The 19,196-nt window shown below is 38.3% G+C and overlaps 2 protein-coding genes across 2 annotated transcripts; one reads left to right on the top strand and one right to left on the bottom strand.

Annotated features, from left to right (window-relative positions):
- Positions 1-53: 53 nt before the first annotated feature.
- Positions 54-7,490, top strand: LOC106922551 (ATP-dependent RNA helicase DDX39A). The gene is made up of 10 exons (XM_014995068.2): positions 54-190; positions 2,385-2,592; positions 2,771-2,898; positions 3,787-4,063; positions 4,213-4,331; positions 5,022-5,153; positions 5,240-5,349; positions 6,101-6,245; positions 6,341-6,488; positions 7,224-7,490. The coding sequence occupies exons 2-10, from the start codon at positions 2,385-2,387 to the stop codon at positions 7,238-7,240; spliced, it is 1,284 nt and encodes a 427-aa protein (XP_014850554.1). The 5' UTR covers positions 54-190; the 3' UTR covers positions 7,241-7,490.
- Positions 7,491-7,625: 135 nt separating this feature from the next.
- Positions 7,626-18,598, bottom strand: LOC106922550 (CCN family member 1-like). Its single transcript, XM_014995066.2, has 6 exons — positions 17,689-18,598; positions 15,069-15,282; positions 13,209-13,456; positions 11,919-12,063; positions 11,634-11,815; positions 7,626-9,297 (listed from the first exon to the last, which is right to left on the bottom strand). The coding sequence occupies exons 1-6, from the start codon at positions 17,983-17,985 to the stop codon at positions 8,992-8,994; spliced, it is 1,392 nt and encodes a 463-aa protein (XP_014850552.1). The 5' UTR covers positions 17,986-18,598; the 3' UTR covers positions 7,626-8,991.
- Positions 18,599-19,196: the final 598 nt, after the last annotated feature.

Below are 19,196 nucleotides of genomic sequence, written 5' to 3'. Positions count from 1 at the left end.
TGCTGCTGTGCTAAGCGTGTAAATAGTTCGCAGTCCTCCATACTATAGCGCCCTCTATCGACTCTATTCCGAATTTCGGAGGTGTTCGCGAACGCAGCATCTTCGTGTGTCCAGTCTGCTCTCCGTGTGAATAGCCGTTAGCTGGTAGGGTAGTTGACGCTAAATAACAGCAGCGGAGGACAGACTCAAGGTGACGACACACTTTGTTTTCACTTTTCATAACGCATTTGTGAACGTGTAATTGTGTGTAAACTCCAGCCTGCAAAGGAATATTTAAATCATTTTCCAGTTGCACTGGAGACGCTTCAGATGTAACATTTGCTTTGCTAACTGACGTGTTTGGCGCATCAATATCAGACCGTTGTAAATCGGGGTAACCGTTTGTGTTTAGGTGAAGTTGTGGTGAGGAGTTTTATTTCTAAAACATGTCGAATTGAAATCGATCTTGTATGGCTGGGAAGTGAAATATTAGAAGCTGATATCCCATGCACAATACTCGTCTCTGCTGAGCATGCTAACCAGTTTGTATGAATGAAGGAGAAAGACTTCATTGTTTTTGTATGTGTCCGTTAGCTCAGGTCAGCGCGTCCAACAGTCTACAATGCTTAAGCCCGGTATATAGTAAAATACATAAAAGTCAAAACAACTGGCTAATTGTGAACAAACAGAGAGCATTCTCTTTCAATATTTATTTATTTATCTTTGGTAAGCCAGGGCCTGCTAACGTTAGCCAAGCTAACTTGCAACCAACATAACACTGAAACTTAGGATTTAGCTATAACGGTATCAAAATGCATCATCAAACACCCTCTAATGTAAGTCATACGGCGAACAGGCATAGCATTGTGTTACGTTGCTGGTCAAACAGTGCCGACCCGTTGTGGCTTTGCCTTCATTAGACCCATTGGGGCAACCAGGACGCCAAGATTTTAACACCAGATCCTTTTTAATGTTCTGTTTTTGAAGTAGGGCCTACCTGGGTTGGACTGTTTCCCGCACATCGAATAGATGTTCAGTCGGTTTGAGATCTGGGGAATTTTGTGGGGGAAATCAACACTTGAAACCAATCCTGAAATACCTTTGTTTGTGACAGAGAGCATTAACCGGCAAAGAAAATCCATAGCCATCAAAGGAAAACTCTTTCTCCACAGATCGATCTGCAGCGATGCAACATCATACAGGACAAAATGCAATGCACTGTGTAACCAGACACCCTTTACTTCAGAAAGGCATTAACTTTCTCAGAAACTTGTTCTGCAGTAGTTCATCTGGACGTTCACTCTCTGTGTGGGTCAGTGGACATTAGTTACCCATGACCTTATTGTCAATTCACAGCTGTTCCTTCCTAGGACCACTTATAGACCCCAACAGACCAATAACGCCACACAAAGGCTGCAGTTTTGAAGACGCTGAAGGTGATACAGTTCCTAAAATGCATCACCTTTTTTTTTCTGAATCTAATGAATTAATTTAGTCAATAACTTAACTCTGTGATTAATATATCTCATCCAGGTCCCAGATGAAAAGATATTATTCACTTTACCTGTCAGTAATCTTATACCTCATTGTTTTATACTCTACATGGTAAAAACAATTTACAAAGTTTACAGCTGATTTAGATCTACAGCCACATTAGCAGCAGTAACATCTCTCACACTGCCGTAGGTAAAACTTAGATTTCTCTTATTGAAGATACTCGAAGTTTGTTGAGGTTTGACAGAACTTGTATAAGCTTTGTTTGAGTGAACATCAATTGTTGCATTTAAATCATCTAGGGTATAAAGTTTGGTTTGAGCCTTTTCTTTCCCCTAGGGTTTGCTCTCTGCTTTGGATCGTGACTTCAGCTGTTGAACAGATGGCATCGCCAGATTTCACTCACTGGTCCACAGTGAAGTCCACAGCTGACTCAGTGACTGTTTGTTTCTGCTTTTCATGGCTTCACAAAAAGCAGAAATCGTCACCCCTCCACCTCTGTGTTTGATAGTTGGTTTTAGGTTGTAGATTTTTAGATTGGTTTTCTCCAAACATGGTGTCAGGTTTTATGTCGAAACATCTAATTATTCATTGTTTATTGTTCAAGATGCTTTGTTGTTAATTCAGAATCCATATATGCTGCTGTGGCCTTTTTTAAAATTATTATTATTAAGAAAAGGCAAAGCTTCCACATTTTCTACATGTAGTCATTAACTTCACAGGTTTCAGTTTGCATATTTAATATTAGATTTAGATGGTTTCTTGGTTTCTACAGGTAATTGTGAGTTAAGTTGACGGGATGCCCATTTCATGAGATTCCTTGAGAGTTTCTTCTTGTGAACAATTTGTGTAACTAAAAAACACAAACACGTGTGTTTATTTTTCCCCTCCTCCCCCCGATTGTGATCCAGATGGCAGAGAATGACGTTGATAGTGAACTTCTGGACTACGAGGAGGACGACGAGCCCCAGGGACTCCCAGAAAGCGGCACCCCTGCCAACAAGAAGGAGGTGAAAGGTTCCTATGTGTCCATCCACAGCTCGGGCTTCAGAGACTTCCTCCTCAAACCAGAGCTGCTCCGTGCCATTGTTGACTGCGGTTTTGAGCATCCTTCAGAAGGTAACTCGCATTCAGAACCTCATATAAAAGTTACCGAATAAATTAATTGTAAATATTGGTTATGATTTTGATTCATAAGGGCATTTCGATTGCAGCTATTTAGATCTTCATTTGATCTATGTGATGTCTGAAGATCTTTCTTATTATTAATTATTTTCCTTTTTTTTTTTATTTGTAGTTCAACATGAGTGCATTCCTCAAGCCATCCTTGGCATGGATATCCTCTGCCAGGCAAAGTCTGGTATGGGAAAGACGGCTGTGTTTGTGTTGGCCACATTGCAGCAGATTGAACCTGTGGATGGCCAGGTGAGTCGATCATTAAGACACTCTCAACCCTTGAAGCACCTTTTGTTTCCCAAGCTGGTGTTTCTGCTTATTGGTTTTTTAGATGATCAATATTTTAGTTGGCTTAAAAGTTAATTAAATTAAACGTTGGCCAAAAAGACAAATGTATTTTCATAGCACATTTCAGCAACAAGGCAGTTCAAAGTACTATACATGACAGAAAGGGCATAAAAACATAGAAAAGAAAAAAATAAAATAAAATGAAAGACTGGAGCGATGGGTGACGGTATGGGTGGACTGTTTGCTGCATGTTTTCCACTTTTCTCTCCAGTCCCATGATTATAATTCAATCCCCAAGAGCCTGAAAAAACTGGCTCTATATCTATGTCTAAACCTATGTCTATATCTAAGTTGTTGAAAAGATTTGATGCAGTAAAAGGGGGAAAAAAATAAAACAAAATATTGAATTTTTATTACACTTTGATAAGAGTAAGTACATTTTGGGACTTGGAGATAAATAGTATTGCTTTTTTCTTCCAGCTCTAATTTCTCCAAAAAATAATAATCAATGTTGTTGTTAATTTTTGAACTAATCAAGGTTTTAAATCTTCCAAATTACTGTTTAGTTTTGGAAAATGTTGTATATTTTGTAGTTTTCCCATCACAAAATCTTTGTTCTTTTGGACAAAAAGGGCATAAAAATATTCAAAAGGAAAAAAAAAAAAACTTAAAAAATTTCATATTTCTTGTCAAGTCTGAAGTTTTTGAAAAGATGTGATGCAATGATCTTCTAGGTAATGTTAACAAGCTCCTCTTACAAAACCAGCTCTTACAAATGGCCTCAGGTTTTAATAGAAATATACAGAACCGATGGCTCTAACGCGACGATTCTCATTTTGTTTGTACCAGGTCTCTGTTCTTGTGATGTGCCACATACGAGAATTGGCCTTCCAGATTAGCAAAGAGTATGAGCGCTTCTCCAAGTACATGCCCAACGTCAAGGTGTCTGTGTTCTTTGGCGGCCTGGCCATCAAGAAGGACGAGGACGTCCTGAAGAAGAACTGCCCTCACATCGTTGTAGGAACTCCAGGCCGCACGCTGGCCCTCATTCGAAACAAGACTCTGAGCGTGAAGAACATCAAACACTTTGTGCTCGACGAGTGCGACAAGATGCTGGAGCAGCTGGGTGAGTTGGAGGACAGTCAACTGGACGCGAAACAAAGAAGACAAATGATACCGACGTGTCGTGATCGTTCACGGTTTAGTTACTTGTGTGCATGAAGAATCTTAGAAAATGGCAATGTTAAATACTTTTTGGGTGTTTTTGTCCTTCAGACATGAGGCGTGATGTGCAGGAGATCTTCAGACTGACACCTCACGAGAAACAAGTTATGATGTTCAGCGCAACACTAAGCAAGGAGATCCGCCCCGTCTGCCGCAAGTTCATGCAGGATGTGAGTTTTTACAGATTCATGTTTGGATGAGGCAAGTTGGCATGATGAGGCAACCCTGGTAAAAATGTGTAGATCCTCTTAGCGGTCTTATTTTTACCTCATCCCATAGATCTACCGTAGGATTTAGGCGTGTTGGTTTGTTATTTATTTGCTTTGGTGATCAATATTATTATAAAATATAATAACCAACAGTTGTTGCACTCTAAATAATCTATTGTAATATGAATTTCGCACACACTGATATTGTGATGATGATACATTTGCAATATATTCTGCTGCCCTAATAAGAAACATGGTATTTTAACTTGCCAAAAAGTCAAAATCACTTGCATAAAACCTGTACCACAAAGGAAAATGTGCATAACTAGGACAAAGTGTACAAAAACAAAATTTGAACTACAATTTGTAGCTCTGTTTTGTTTAGAAATGGCCAACAATAAAACATTCTGAAAGTTGTTGATTTAAATTTAATGTTTGAGAATCTATGAAACAAATTTCCACAGAAAGTGAACCTCCTCAGCAGTTCTGGCTCAGGTAGCGGCCACATGGCTGCGCTGATGTGCAGGAGAACAGACACAGAGAGCAACCAGGAAGGGCTTTGAGCTTCTCTCTTTGTGCTTTACATTTCTAAAATAACTCATAAATCTGTCGATGCAGCTAATTTTACTCATTTGTTCCCTTCTTTCGCAGCCCATGGAAGTATTTGTGGACGACGAGACTAAACTGACACTGCATGGCTTACAGCAGTATTACTGCAAGCTGAAGGACAGCGAGAAGAACAGGAAGCTGTTTGACCTCCTCGATGTGCTCGAGTTCAACCAGGTACACCTGACCCTTCCACCCCTCTTGATTTTACTTTTATCTTAATAAATGCTTAGAACTTCACATTTTCCTGCGGCTCGTGACAGGTGGTGATCTTTGTGAAGTCTGTGAATCGTTGCGTTGCCCTGTCGCAGCTGCTGGTGGAGCAGAACTTCCCCGCCATAGCAATCCACCGGGGGATGGGACAGGAGGAGAGGTGGGAGCTGATTTCATCCAGAAGCAGAGGGTTGTCATGTGATGCATCGCTCACCTTCTATTGTTTGGGTGTTTTATGGAGATATACCAATCCAATGTTAATATCTGTGTCCCAATATTGAAAAAAATTGCAGCTCGGGTATCGGTGAAAGAGTGCCTAATTCACAAATTCAGATCTATTTAGTCTAATTCTGTGCCTTCTGCTCTGAGTGACGTCATGCGTTATTATTTATTTTGCATTATATTTAGAATTCATTATTTAATTTAATTTATTTTTACATGTTTGACCAAACGGTCAAAACCTGTTGTTTCTGTCAGTTTCAGTGTACTATTTATTTTACATTGGCTCTTGTACTCTCTAAAGTTGTGCTGTTTTCACATAAGATTTAAGCACACTTCAATCTTCTCAAGCTTGAGAAGCACTGAGAAGTGCTATGCTGCTGCAGAATTATCAAATACATTTTTAATTTAGTACATTTATCTCTGTTTTTAAAAAAAATGAAATGTTTTAATTTATTCCAGATATGTTTTCCTGCATCAGATCGGGATCTGCTGATGCTAACCCTCAGATATCTGCATCAGTATCAGCAGTGAAAAAAATGTATTATTGCATCCCTAGAATTCTGTTAAAAATTGTGATTATAAAATTCCTATCAGCTTTGCCTTGAACAATAAGTAGTTTTTCCTCACAGTGCTCGGATGTAAAGGAATCATTTTTTGAGGTTTCTGAAAGCTTTCCTGGCCGTCTCCAGGTTGTCCCGATACCAGCAGTTTAAAGACTTCCAGAGGCGGATCCTGGTTGCCACTAACCTGTTCGGCCGAGGAATGGACATCGAGAGAGTCAACATAGTCTTCAACTACGACATGCCCGAGGACTCTGACACGTACCTCCACAGAGTAGGTTCAGATCTAAACGATTTGGTCTTTGGTGTGGTTTTAATTTGGGCGGATTGGTAAAAATGTGTTATTTATTACATTTTTCTTTACATCAGGTGGCCCGTGCAGGCAGGTTTGGAACCAAAGGCCTGGCCATCACCTTTGTTTCAGACGAGACTGACGCTAAGACCCTGAATGAAGTCCAGGATCGCTTCGAGGTCAACGTAGCTGAGCTGCCAGACGAGATCGACATCTCCTCCTACAGTAAGTTTCCATGTGGCAGAGCGTGGGTTAAAGGAGCTCCTCATCCGGTACCGGTATCTAAGCACATGTGCTCTGATAATCAAAACCTTACATTTTATGTTCAAACATATTGCAGTGCTTTGAAAAAGTATTCACACTTTAAACGAGCTTGTTTCTAATTTTGTCACATTACAGCCACAAACTTTAATGTATATTTTTGGATTTTATGTGACAGTCCAACACAAAATACTGCATAACTGAGAAGTGGGAAGAAAATGATTTTGAAAATGAGTTTCACGCTTATTTTACAAGTAAAACATCTGAAAGGTGGAATGCAGTTTCCCACCAGTGAAACAATCAAAATCGAGTTTTTGCAGCACATAGATGGAGATGGAGGCAGCATCATGCTGGGGGAGATTAGGGATTGGTGAAGTTGTTGTAAAGTATTACTGTGGCGTCTAAACACAAATGCAGGCCATAATTTAGATTTTAATTTCACTGAGTTTTGTGTTTTAGCACGAGAAAGTGTGGAAAATTCAATGGATGCCAGTGTTACTGCAAAGCTCTCACACTTTCCAAGTCAGTAGCCTTTCACTGGAGGCAGCACTGGTGCTTAGTAAAGCAGTGATTGCTATTCAGTCATTGGAATGTATGAATCTTTAGCAGTTAATTTGTTAAAAAGTCTGAATTATAAAGACATTAGACTTTTGTGTTGTAGCTTTTCATTTTCTAACGTCTCTGTTTCTGTCTTTGCAGTTGAACAGTCCAGATGAGTTTGCGGGCTGCAGCCAGTGAAGACTGTTTCCATGACTACTATTGTTGCTGTATTGTTGGCAGAAAGGAGGAAATGAAGAAAAATCCGTATTTGTTTAAATATAACCCTCCCAACATAAATGTAGTCAAGTTCAAAAGGCGTTTTTTTATTTTCAACATGTCTTTGCCGAGTGCTCGTTTTAATGTTTCCCTTGTTTAAACCATGTTTTCAAAAATATTGTTTTGGTTAAATAAATTTTTTGTAACTTACCTTTTTGGTGTTGAAGTCATTGTTAAACGATCTCACATATATCAGTATTTTTAGAAGGTACTGTTTTATGAGCAGATAAACTCGCCAGCAGAAGGCAGCACTATAGTTTGGGAAAAGAAGACAAGATAAATATATAAACAGAAAATAAATTTAATCAAACAGAAATGCAATTGTAATTGGATGAAATGGAACTTTATTCTGAACCAAATCTCTTTCTTCAGGTGAAAGAAATGTGGTTAGGATGTTCAAAACAACTCGGCAACCATCGTGAAAAAGAAAGTACTGGAAGAATAATCTCTATTGGCGCTGAAGCTAGTTTTAAATCACTGTCAACTACGAGAAAAACTCCTGCTGCAAAAGTCAATATGTCAACATCAACTGAATTTTTAAGCCATACACATGGGCTGGAAAAGGAGACTACCTCCTAATTAACTTCACCTCAAACTGACAAGCTGAATATTTGCAAAATATCTCACAAAACTGGGTTGAGTCAGATAAAACATGCTGAATGACCCTGAACTTAACCCGTCTCAGTTTATTTAAAGACATTTATGTTTGTGTTGAGTGTGAACTGACAGAAATAGACAAACTTTACTCTGTATCTTAGTTTAAAAGTATCCATCCAAATAGGAGTCTAGAGGAAAAGATATTTACGGCCGACTATTAAGAAAATACAAAAAAAAAAACTACAGGAGTTTAATTTTATTCTTATAAAACAGCATATTTATCCTGACGTTATTATGACTATTTGTGTATGACTTTATCTTAATATGACTTCTCATAATTGTATTTTAAATGTTTTAGTGTGGGTCTAATACTCGTCGTATAATATAACTGATGTATTTGTGAATGAAATCTTATTTATTTATCTCACTCATTGTTCATTTCGTGCTGAATTCTTTGGAGTTGAGACATTTACTTATTTAACCTGACTTCAGGTTTTCAAGTAAACCAAGTCACTATGTGCACAGCAGCTGATGCCTGTTTTTTTACAGATTTTTTTCTTTCCACCTAATGCATGACATTGTAGATTTAAATACAAAACAGCCTGTTATTTTCCTTTGGTTGTCACTGAGTAGTCAGTGGGTTATAAGACGTCCAGTGATACTAAAGATTCCCTTTCACTGGCGCTACATGACGGTCAGAAATGTCCATGCCAAGTAAAGTGCTTTGTTGCTTGTAGAGTTTCTCCTCTGGCCGATCGAAACGTTTCATCTTCCATAAATGAAACCTGCAATCAGCGCGGAGTGCAGAACGGCTGGGGATTTCAGGGCTCTAATTTAGGTCCCTCGTCAGGCTTAAACAAGAACAGGCGAGTGTACAATCCACTCTGGTCGCACTAAACGATGTGGGTTGCTTTCAGGTAGTGACTAATAATCCTGGCAGTGCATCTTGCCTTTTGTCTTCTCCATTTTGGAGGCAGAAGCAGAGAAGCGGCTCCTTGTCTCGGAAGGTTCCTCCTCTGAGCTGATTTTCCAAACGACAATCCTCACATCCAGGCTAATCAATAAACTTGTGTGTGTCGCCGTACATCCAGTGCTGTGGAGGCAGCGCCGCTTCGTTGAGGTGGCCACAGTCACGGCTGCATTTACACGACTGGATGAACATGGTGGGCTTCCGGAAGCGCTCGCCGTCCGGGCAGACAAAGGTCACGGGCACGGTGCGCGTACGGCGCGGCGAGCAGCAGCGGCCGTTCGTGCACACGCCGCAGTAGTTCGGTCGGTACAGACGAACGCTTTGACACTCTCCGTAGGAAAGGCGGACGGGCTCTGGGGCTTTCTGCGTCGGGGAGCAGTGCTTACCTTTCTGTGGTTTGGATAGACAGAAAATAAAAATGTGTTATTAATAGTTAAGGTCTTCGCCTTAACTAAATGTACAGTGGGCAGAGTTGTGCACTAACCAGTTAGATTCACTTGGATAGCATTTACTTTTAGGAGTATTTTTACTGCGCTGTAATGGTTTTCTCATACTTGAGTAAAATTTCTGGATACTCGACACCCTCCAAGTAACTTCACTGAATGAAGAACAAGCTTGTTTCAACCAAAATTTCACCAGACACACACACCTGCAGTTTTTGTTAAAGTTTCATGAGTTTCATAGTGAAAGAATTTGATTTAGATTTCTTTTGCCTGATTCTGATATTTATATCAATTTAATATTTAAAATACCAAAGTTTCCACATATGTCAGAGCCTAAAACTACACCTGGGAAAAGGTCTGTGGGACCACCTGAAAAAGGTTGAGTACAAACGATATCCTCAGAGATTTGGCGAGGTAGAGGGCCCAATAAGACGGAATAATGAAATTTAAACTATAATTATTAGTTTAACTGTGTTCACACTGGCTGATTGCAGATTTACTGTTTTCCTGTTTAGCTTAAATGTCCCATTTAATATAGAAAAATATTTATATCAGAATAGACTGCCTTTCAAACAAGTTGTATTCACTTTTTATATCCACTGTATATGAAAAGCTTCTCTAAAATTCAAACTCATCAACATTTGTCTCTACACGCAGACAATTCTTATGACTTTTAGCATTAAGGCGTTTAACTCAGTCAAGCTGAGGAATCAACAAAGGATTAATATAGACAGATCATTTCCCTGAACTCTGAGTAAACAGACCGGACTCAGCTATGGACAGTTGCTTTGCAGGAATGCTGAGTATGATGGACTATATTTAAAAGTATCTGCCTGCTACCAAAGCACCAGTGAGTAAATCAGCACTACGCAGTTCACACTAGATCTAGTGCTACTGGGATTTTCCATGTTCCTAAACTAACAATAAATATTCAACCACAAATATTCGCTCAAGGTCGGAAAATCAAGCTTTTTCTTTCATCCTGCCCATTTTTCAAATTTTCTTTATCCGGTCTTGAGTAGAAAGAGACTTTGTTTTTGTAACCCAGTCGTTAAGCACACAGATAAGGGGAGAAAAAAATGATTTATTGATAAGTGTTATCAGAGCTACAGGGTTAGACTTTGTGTGATAAATAAGTACAGTTTCTTCCAAAGATATTCATACCCTTTGAACTTTACACTGTTTTGACCTGTTACAACACGAGACTTTTATGTTTTTATAGGGATTTTTAAGCAAAAGATAAACACAAAGTAGTGCATAATGATTAACTGGAAGGAAAATAATACCAGTTGAATTTTTAGTTGATAATTCTCTGAATTATGGAGAGAATCGGTGAACATTGATTTACAAATCTGGACTTTAGACCATGTTAACACGTGTACTGCGTCCACTACGGTACTCGAGGCAAACTGGAAGCAACATTTGTTGTTGCTTGTTTTAAGGTTTCTTCTTCTTCTTGCCACTGTTGAATTCTTGACTTGGTCTTAATGATGCTGTTGATTCACTAATGTTTTCTCACCTTCACAGAGGAACCTGATTCATACTGAGATTAAATTACACACATGTACACTCAGTTTGTTGGCTAAGTAACTTCTGACAGCAGTTTATTTAGAGGTATCATATGAATTAATTTGCACAACATATTTTTCTGATATTTATTTGCGAACTCTGAACTCAAACTAAATATTTAAAGCTCTCTTTTCTATTCCTTCCTCTTTACACTTCATGTTCTGTTTTTCATCTGTGTTTATAAGGAGGCCAAATGTGGAAAAGTTCAAAGTGTATGACTATGACACTATTGTCCTGATGGACCTGACGTCTCCTCCCGTTTGGGTGCAATAGGAGCTAAATGTTCCCATGAGTTGGTAGATAGCCAATGAACAACTAATAAAATATCTCCAAACAAGGCTTGCTTTCCTCAACTGAAGCTCTTTTAAACAGATTTTTTTAAATGAGTAAAGTTTTCCAAGGATAAAACCGTATAAAGTGCATTCAGTGTTCATGAGCCGTTTGCTTTCTCTGAATTGCCTAAACTGCTGTTGACGTCAAAGATATTTTGCTGTTGAGAGCGCTCACTTGCTCATGTTTCTGCAAATACTTTATGATAAAGATAGTTTGTAGCACAAACTATGATTAAATTTCAAACCCAAAAGATTTGACCTATGTTAGTATGAATTTAGTCATGCAGTTTGTCAACTCTGAACTCAACTATCAGCTTATTGATGTAACTTATTTCCATTATAAGCTAATTTTCAGTATTTGACCGAACGGCATCAGACCCACCTTGGCTGGGACGGTCAGACTGCGGCACGGCCGTATGGTGCAGATTCTCGTCTCCTTCTCCAGTTTGCACTGCAGGTTCTCGTTGGTGATGCGAGAGGAGATGCCCATGCCGCAGCTTCGTGAGCACTGGGACCACTCAGTGGTTTGGACTGGACATTTTTTCTCCTTCATGGCGCCCCACACTGAAGAATGAGGATGAATGTAAGAGACAAAAAAGATTATGAGAGGTTCCTGATCATTTCCTGTAGCTTTCCCTAAACACTGAATGTAAATCTTTTCTGTTACCAGGCATGTGTTTGTAGCCCTGTCGGTTTTCCCAGCCGTTTGTCTTGACGTGTGTGATGCCGTCATCCAGGATCACCTCATTCTGAGCCCCTTGAGTGACTGCATGGTACCGAGGTCTGGGCAGATGCTGTTGTAAAGGAGGGATCTGTAAACAAGAGACAAGACACGTGGGCCACTTATGTTACGATCAGTGATGAGCAGTAACGCGTTACTGTAATTCGATTACGTTTTTCAAGTAACGAGTAAAGTGAGAGATTACAATTGCAAAAAAGGTGATCATTGTTGCTTCTGTGCAAGCAGACTGAGGAAACACCTAGCAAGCTGCAGAGACCGGCAGATCTGCCGCTACATCTAATTCCACCAGACAAACCTCTGATATTCCCTCCACAACAGAGTATTAGGGCCATACTAAAAAAAGAAGAAATAAAAAAGTTAAATTACGAGAATAAAATTGAAAAGTATGAGAATAAAGTCATAATATTACCACTTTATTCTCCTTTTATCTTTGCTTTATTTTTGTACAACTTTATTCTGGTAATATTATGACTATTCTGGTAATTTTATTACTTTATTCTCGCAATTTAATTTTTTAAAATGTTCTTATTGTAGGGTTAGTACTCTACCCCCAGAAAATGGTTAATACTAATTCATTATTAGTCCTCTCTGCACTTCACCAGCTGTTAAAAGATGTAAATGTTATTAATTCGGAGTACAGCCAGGAGAGACTGATTTAATTTATCTTATCTTATCACTGTATTTCGAAAGGGTTGCAAACACAAAAATAATTGTATTTTATATGGTGGAATATAAAGAAATACTGCTTAACAGAAGAAATATTTTATTTTCTTAAAATATATAGTGGAATATGCAGAGAACAGATTTAAATATCCAATAGAATAGTTTAAATATTGCTGCATTTCATTCAGGTTAAACAAGTGAAACAAAAGTTTCTAAAATAGATGTTTTCATTTGATTAAATGTACATGATGGACTATGCAGAAAAACTAGTCTGAAAGGTGTATTGCTTTGCAGCATATTCAGGTCGTCCATTGTTTTATTCAAAAGTAATGAAGTAATTATTAAAGTAACTAATTACTTTTGAAAATAATTAATCAGTAAAGCAACTGGATTACTTCGTTGGAGAAGTAATCAGCAATTAGTAACTAATTACTGTTTCCAAATAACCTGACTAACACCGGTTGTGATTGTGTCTGTGTTTAGTTTGTTTTTACACAAACACACAAGCACACACACACGCATACACGCACACACACACACACATGCACGCACCTGGTGCTTAGGTGGAAGAAGCCAGTTGTCCTTGTTGCAGTCCACACTGAAGCAGCACCGTCCCGGGATCCGGACCAGTCGAGGGAAGGGGCAGGATGGTGAGGCAGCAGGCAGCTTGTTGCTGCAGAGCGACGTGCAGCCGACGGCTCCGTCTATGCAGGAACACTGGTGCTTGCAGCCTGCATGGAAGATCTCTCCATTCTGGTAGATCCTGTTATTGTACTCGCATGTACGTCCCTCTGATTTTGCTGCAACACGATCATTAAAGAAAGAAAAACATTAAGTCATAACACTACAATTAAAAGCATGAGTAGAAATGATAATTTTGGTAATGATCTAAAACAGAAAAAGCTGTTTTTTAGTCTGATTTAATGTTACGTTTAATGATCTGTAGGTATCTGGTTTAATCTGTATTTATTCAGCACTTTTTCACCTATTTTGAAATGCTTTACAAGACTGACTTGGGTAGCGATTGTATACTGCATGCTACACATGGAAAACAGATACCAAAACAAAAATTACTTCAAAATCTATTGAATAATGCCAGTGAAGCAAAGCTGTCATCGAACAGGGCTAGGAAAAATATCGATGTCTACAAACTCAAAACAACTTCAGTCTCAAATTCCACTCATTGTTATCTGCGGTTATTGACGAGGAAATGTTGAAAAGGTTTATAAAGTTCTCGTACAGGTGAGCGTGGTTTCCCAAAAGACTGTGCCAGATTAAACAACAACTCACAAGAATGTGGCAGGTTTGCTTCAAGTTTGGATCTTGAAGGCAATTTTACACTGCTTTTCCTTTGCTGCTTGTCAAAGACTTTCTTTTTTTATTTTCAGTATTCCTGAGAGACAGCACTGTCCTATGATGGCCCTCCCACGTGTGCAGATGATTGCACAACAAGCAATAATCAATAACAACCCACCACGACTTTGATACAGAAGTAGTTCAAACACACCTGAATCAAATGAAGGCTCATTAACAATAAATCATATTTCTTGATGACACATGATTAATTTCAATAGATAATACATCTGACAGAATGAACCACAACTAACTTTGTGGTTCAGTTAGATTATTAACTGAACCACAAAGCATTCTGGGAGATGTAGGCAGAGGAAAGATTTTAGTCGCTCAACCTCCAGTTAAGCCAGGTTGGTGGAATCAACTAACTCACTCAGTCTTGTTACCTAGCAACTCACTCACTCTTTGGTTACCTAGCAACAACCTGTTGAGTAAATTAAGCAACTGCACTGTGTCTCATTAAAAATAAACAGAAATGGTGTGGAGTAAAAGCTATGGATAAAAGAGGAAAGGTCACCCTACCAATTTGGCATTATTTCAGATATTATTGATATCAACTTATGTGAAATGCTTATATAGTGGTACATTTTTCAGCCTTAACCCAGATAAACAATGACCTTGTTGTAATACAACAGGGCTGCCTGTGGCCAACATTTGTTTAATCAAAAGAAACTTGCCCTTATCAAGACTACCTACTAACCTTTCACCTTAACAGTGAACAGAATTACACAGAGTACTTGCTAAGAAGTAAAAATAGGAAAACAAGGAAGTGGCAGACTCCTTGTCACCAAGAAGCAGCTATTTATAGCTCCCAGGGAAGCACAGGCCTGGTACAGATGGAAAGCGTAATATTATCCCTGAAACCCCCATCACGGCTATAAACCATTTACTACTTATAAAATGAGTAAGGCTACATGCTGCTTCAATGCTGCACACCACTTTCACTTTGATTCTCATTCCGGGTTGTTAAAAATTGACCTGACATGACCAGGAGCGTAAAGGAAGTTTAAATCACAGTAGAGCCATTTTCCAAGTGGGACTTCCTGCTTCCTCCCTCACCTCGACAGACGCCCCAGGCCACTGTCACGTCGTTGCCATAATTGCACTCCAGCCCTTTGTGGTGGTCGCAGGGCTTCGTGTGGCTGCAGTCTTCATTAAGCTGTGCGGCGCACACCTTGCAGCAGCCGCAGCTGTCTGGCACGGCGCTCACGCCTGGAGGGCAAGCAGGGGGCTGCACAGGGCATTCACACACAGCTGGGCAGCTAGCAGACACCTGGAGGGATCAACACGTCAAACAAAACCCACAACATGTTAATGCATGCTCAGGTTTAGGAAAACAAGCAGCTAACATGTACAAATACGCCTCATGCTTCTCTAGCATTATTTATTGTTGACCTCTCAGGCCAGTGGTCAATATTACTACTTTAATAAAGGGCAGAAACCAGTTATCATGTCAGTTAATTGAATATTCTATTGAAAATAGTTATGATTACTTAATTAATCGGATACAAACATTGACATCCTGCAGCTTTCTCATTTAACCATGCAAGCCTTTTTAATACAATATTAGAAATACAAATGAGCAAATAATAACAACATACTACTGGTACTTTAATGTCATTCTCTGTGGAAATTCAATGCAGAAAAAAATTTAAACTGATAAAAACCTGCATTTGTTATTATATCAATATTTAAAACTTTAGCTGGTTATTTTTGTTTTTTAGTTAAATCTATTAAAAGTCATTGTGGAAGGTTCAGAGAGCCACTTTCGGCTGCAGACCCGACATTTTCATGTTCAGATGGTTGATTGAGCAGCGCTCTAATGGATGTTCAAAGCTTAAAGTATTTTTAATAACCTAACCCGGCTTTAACATTTGTTCCTTAACCTTCATGATGCTGTTTGCTCTCTATTGTTCCTTAACAAACCTCTAAGACCTTCATAAAACAGCTGGACTTTAAATTACACACAGGTGCACTGTTTCCACTGAATATGTAGTTTCAGAAGGCAATTAATTTCATTAGATTTAATTAATGGGTGTCAACATCAAAGGGACTAAATATAAATGCACAGCAGATTTTTCAGATTTTTAAGTTGTAAAAAAAACGTGAATTCTTTCCTTTCACTTCACAAGTCATGATCATATAAAAGCACCATTAAGTTTATTATAAGGTGGCAAAATGTGAAAAAGTTTGTACTTTTGCACTGTCTCCCCTCACATCTGCTCTTGTTTACTGATAAAATCTTGTTCCCTGTGCAACAAGCTGTCATCCAGCCATTTCTCTGCATGTTGATAACCTCATAGCAAAGAGATACGTTGTGTTGGTTGGTCAAATAAAATCCCATTAAAAAGTTGAACCATGACAAAATCTAATAAAAGTTCAAGGGGCGTTGAAACTTTAACAAGGCACTTTTAGGCTTATTAAACCTCAATTAAATGGTTAAACAATATTCACTGGTTACATTTCTGATGTCACTAAGCCGCCTGCCTGCACCCACTTAGCATTGCTTTGTTAATGTTTGTGGTTTTTTATAGTTCTTACGAATTTTCTTCTTTTAAAACAACCTGCTGCTCTGGAGCTGAAGTGTCTTTGGATCTTCCACAACTCATGACTAACTTTGGTTAAAAATGATAAAGAATGAAAAGTTTTTAAATATAGATATCATAAGAAATATAGTTATTTTTAACAGTTTCTCTTTTTTCAATGGAATAATTAATTTTCACAACTAAACAATTAAATTAAAACTCAAAGAGAAATTACTCAAAGTACCAGCAATATTTTTCAGATTTTTTTGTTTGTTTGTTTGGCTGGAAGCTGTATTTTTTTTTTAAATATAACTTTCCACAAGTATAATTTTTTGAGAAAATGCACCCATCCTCTTTTTTTAAATTTTATTTACAAAAGTGTTATGTTTTCCTTTATAAAGACTAAAAATAATAAAATTAAATTAAATAGTGTTTCTTTAAAAAAGACAATTAATTTGTTTTTAATGTGCTACCCAAAGGTCTCCATCTGGCCACTCCATACATTTTTTTCTGGTGGAAAAGAAAAACGTTATGTGCATTAAGCATGTTCACCACAAAATTTAGTGTGGTCATAATGTATATTTTTGCTTAAATCAATGTATAAAACAGCATAATTCTAATGATTTGGTAATTAGTAGTAACTGTTGCTTTTCTGTTTTCTGTTATCAAACTTAGTTTAGATTTTTGTGCAAATACAGATGCATTAAAACTGCTATTTAGTTTCTTAAGTCAACACATCGAAATCAACTTCACATATATTTTATTTTATTTATTTTTGCAGAATGGGGTGGCAGAATGGTGCCCCAATGCCCAGGGTGACAATTCCTGGAAGACTCGCCCCTGAATGCGCTCGATAAAGTCCCATGCAGACAATTAACTTGACTCATGGTTTAAACGCAGGAGCCAACATGTTTCCATTTGTAAAAACCTGGAACATGAGTCGGCACCGTTATTACTGGAAATGACTAACTTATTTTCTCGTACATTTTAGAACAACAGAAAAATTACCTAAATCATACCAACACAAGAAAAGTCTATTTCACCTAAGAATGTTTCTGTTAGCACCACTGACAACAAACTGCACGCAATTACATATTTGTATTTACAGTAAACTCATATAAATCCGCTATCGAGCTGAATGATAAACATCTTACCTGTGTCATGGCGACTGCTGTCATTAGAGTCACGTAGGTCAGAAACGTCATTATTAGTTTGGAAAACGTCTTAAAATAGAGATACACGTGAAATAAAAACAACCTCCGGTATATTATAACTTCTTTCTCTCCGTGCGTTTTCTTTTCTCCTGGCTTCAGACCGTCAACCTCCCGTTTTATACTGACAGTGGGCGTGGTTTCCCCCACGCGGCTCGCTTTCTGATAGGTCGGTGGGCGGGGCTTGTGATCAATGCAGCCATTCATGAAACCTCCAGAGCTGCTAGGTATTTTCTTCATGAGTTAAAAATTAAAACGTAGGTCGCTTTCAAGTCACATTCCTGCTTATGCGGCCTCCACCCTTCAGAGTAAATATACTCATTCTGCAAGGCCAGACAAGGTAACATTAAGGAGGACCTCCACCTCTGAGAGGGGAGAGCAAGGAGGAGAACATCTGCTCCGTTTTCCCTGGACAAATTTCATGCCAGAGCAGAAAGCTTAAGTGGAGTGTATTCAATAATAGCAGCAGTGAGGAAACTCTTTGTGCTCTGCATGGCGAGAGAAAACACGTTCCCATAGTTTTTTTTTTTTTTTAATTGCTTTGCTTGAATGTTTCATCTGGATTTTTGCTGGGCCGACTGTTTCTGACCATTATTTCTCACCACATCATGCTGAGTAGGGAATAATACATTTAAAATGACTTGGAAAGAATGGTGTAGCTGGGAAACAGGTTTATTGTTGCAGGAGCAGAACATATGTTGGCCTCCTCCCTCTCCTCTCCCCCTTTGCCTTATTCAAACCGCAGGTTTCCAGCCACACCTGCCCCAACACAGAGACCCCTTTTTGATGAAAGAAATGTGATATGCAGAGGTTTTCAAAGCTAGTGTTCTGTTCTATGTATTATTACTTTGACCTTTTCCCAGCACATAACGTAAAAAACCTATATAATTTCAGGTTTGGATAAAATTAGTTAACTTTGAGCAACAGTAACTTCTTTAGATGTTATGCAGCTTTTGGTTCATGTGCAAATCATATTTTACATAGTACCCGTTTGTTACTTAGTTTTTCTTTAGAAATGAGCTATTTCTTAGTACATGAAATTAGAAGACAGTGACTAAGCAATAGTATATGTGGAACATTTATTTTTGAAATTATGCAGAGCCTTCCAGACGTTTTCATGTCCTTACATTGTCACAAAGTTAATTCCTTTGGCATTTTATTTGGTAGGCTAGCAAGTAAGCCAGGGAGCATCTGACTGAAAGAAATATGGTAAATAACAGTTTTAAAAGATGTAAGGTGTGCTTATATTCACCTCCCTTAACTTTGATACTCTGAAATAAAAACCAGTGCAGACATTTGCCCTCAATAGTGAACTGATTAATAAAATCCATTTGAGATTAATCTATCAGAGGTTTGTTAAAGAGCAATAGTAAACAAACAGAATTATGAAACAGATAATTTAGGGGGAAATATATTAAAAAGAGAAAAGTGCTCTTTTTAATATATTTCTT

The sequence above is a fragment of the Poecilia mexicana genome, unplaced genomic scaffold (genome assembly GCF_051168715.1).
Source record: "Poecilia mexicana isolate PSO_F unplaced genomic scaffold, ASM5116871v1 scaffold_1, whole genome shotgun sequence".
NCBI classification, from domain to species: Eukaryota; Metazoa; Chordata; class Actinopteri; order Cyprinodontiformes; family Poeciliidae; genus Poecilia; species Poecilia mexicana.
The sequence above is the reverse complement of the archived record's forward strand: the minus strand, read 5'-3'. Positions and strand labels throughout refer to the sequence as shown.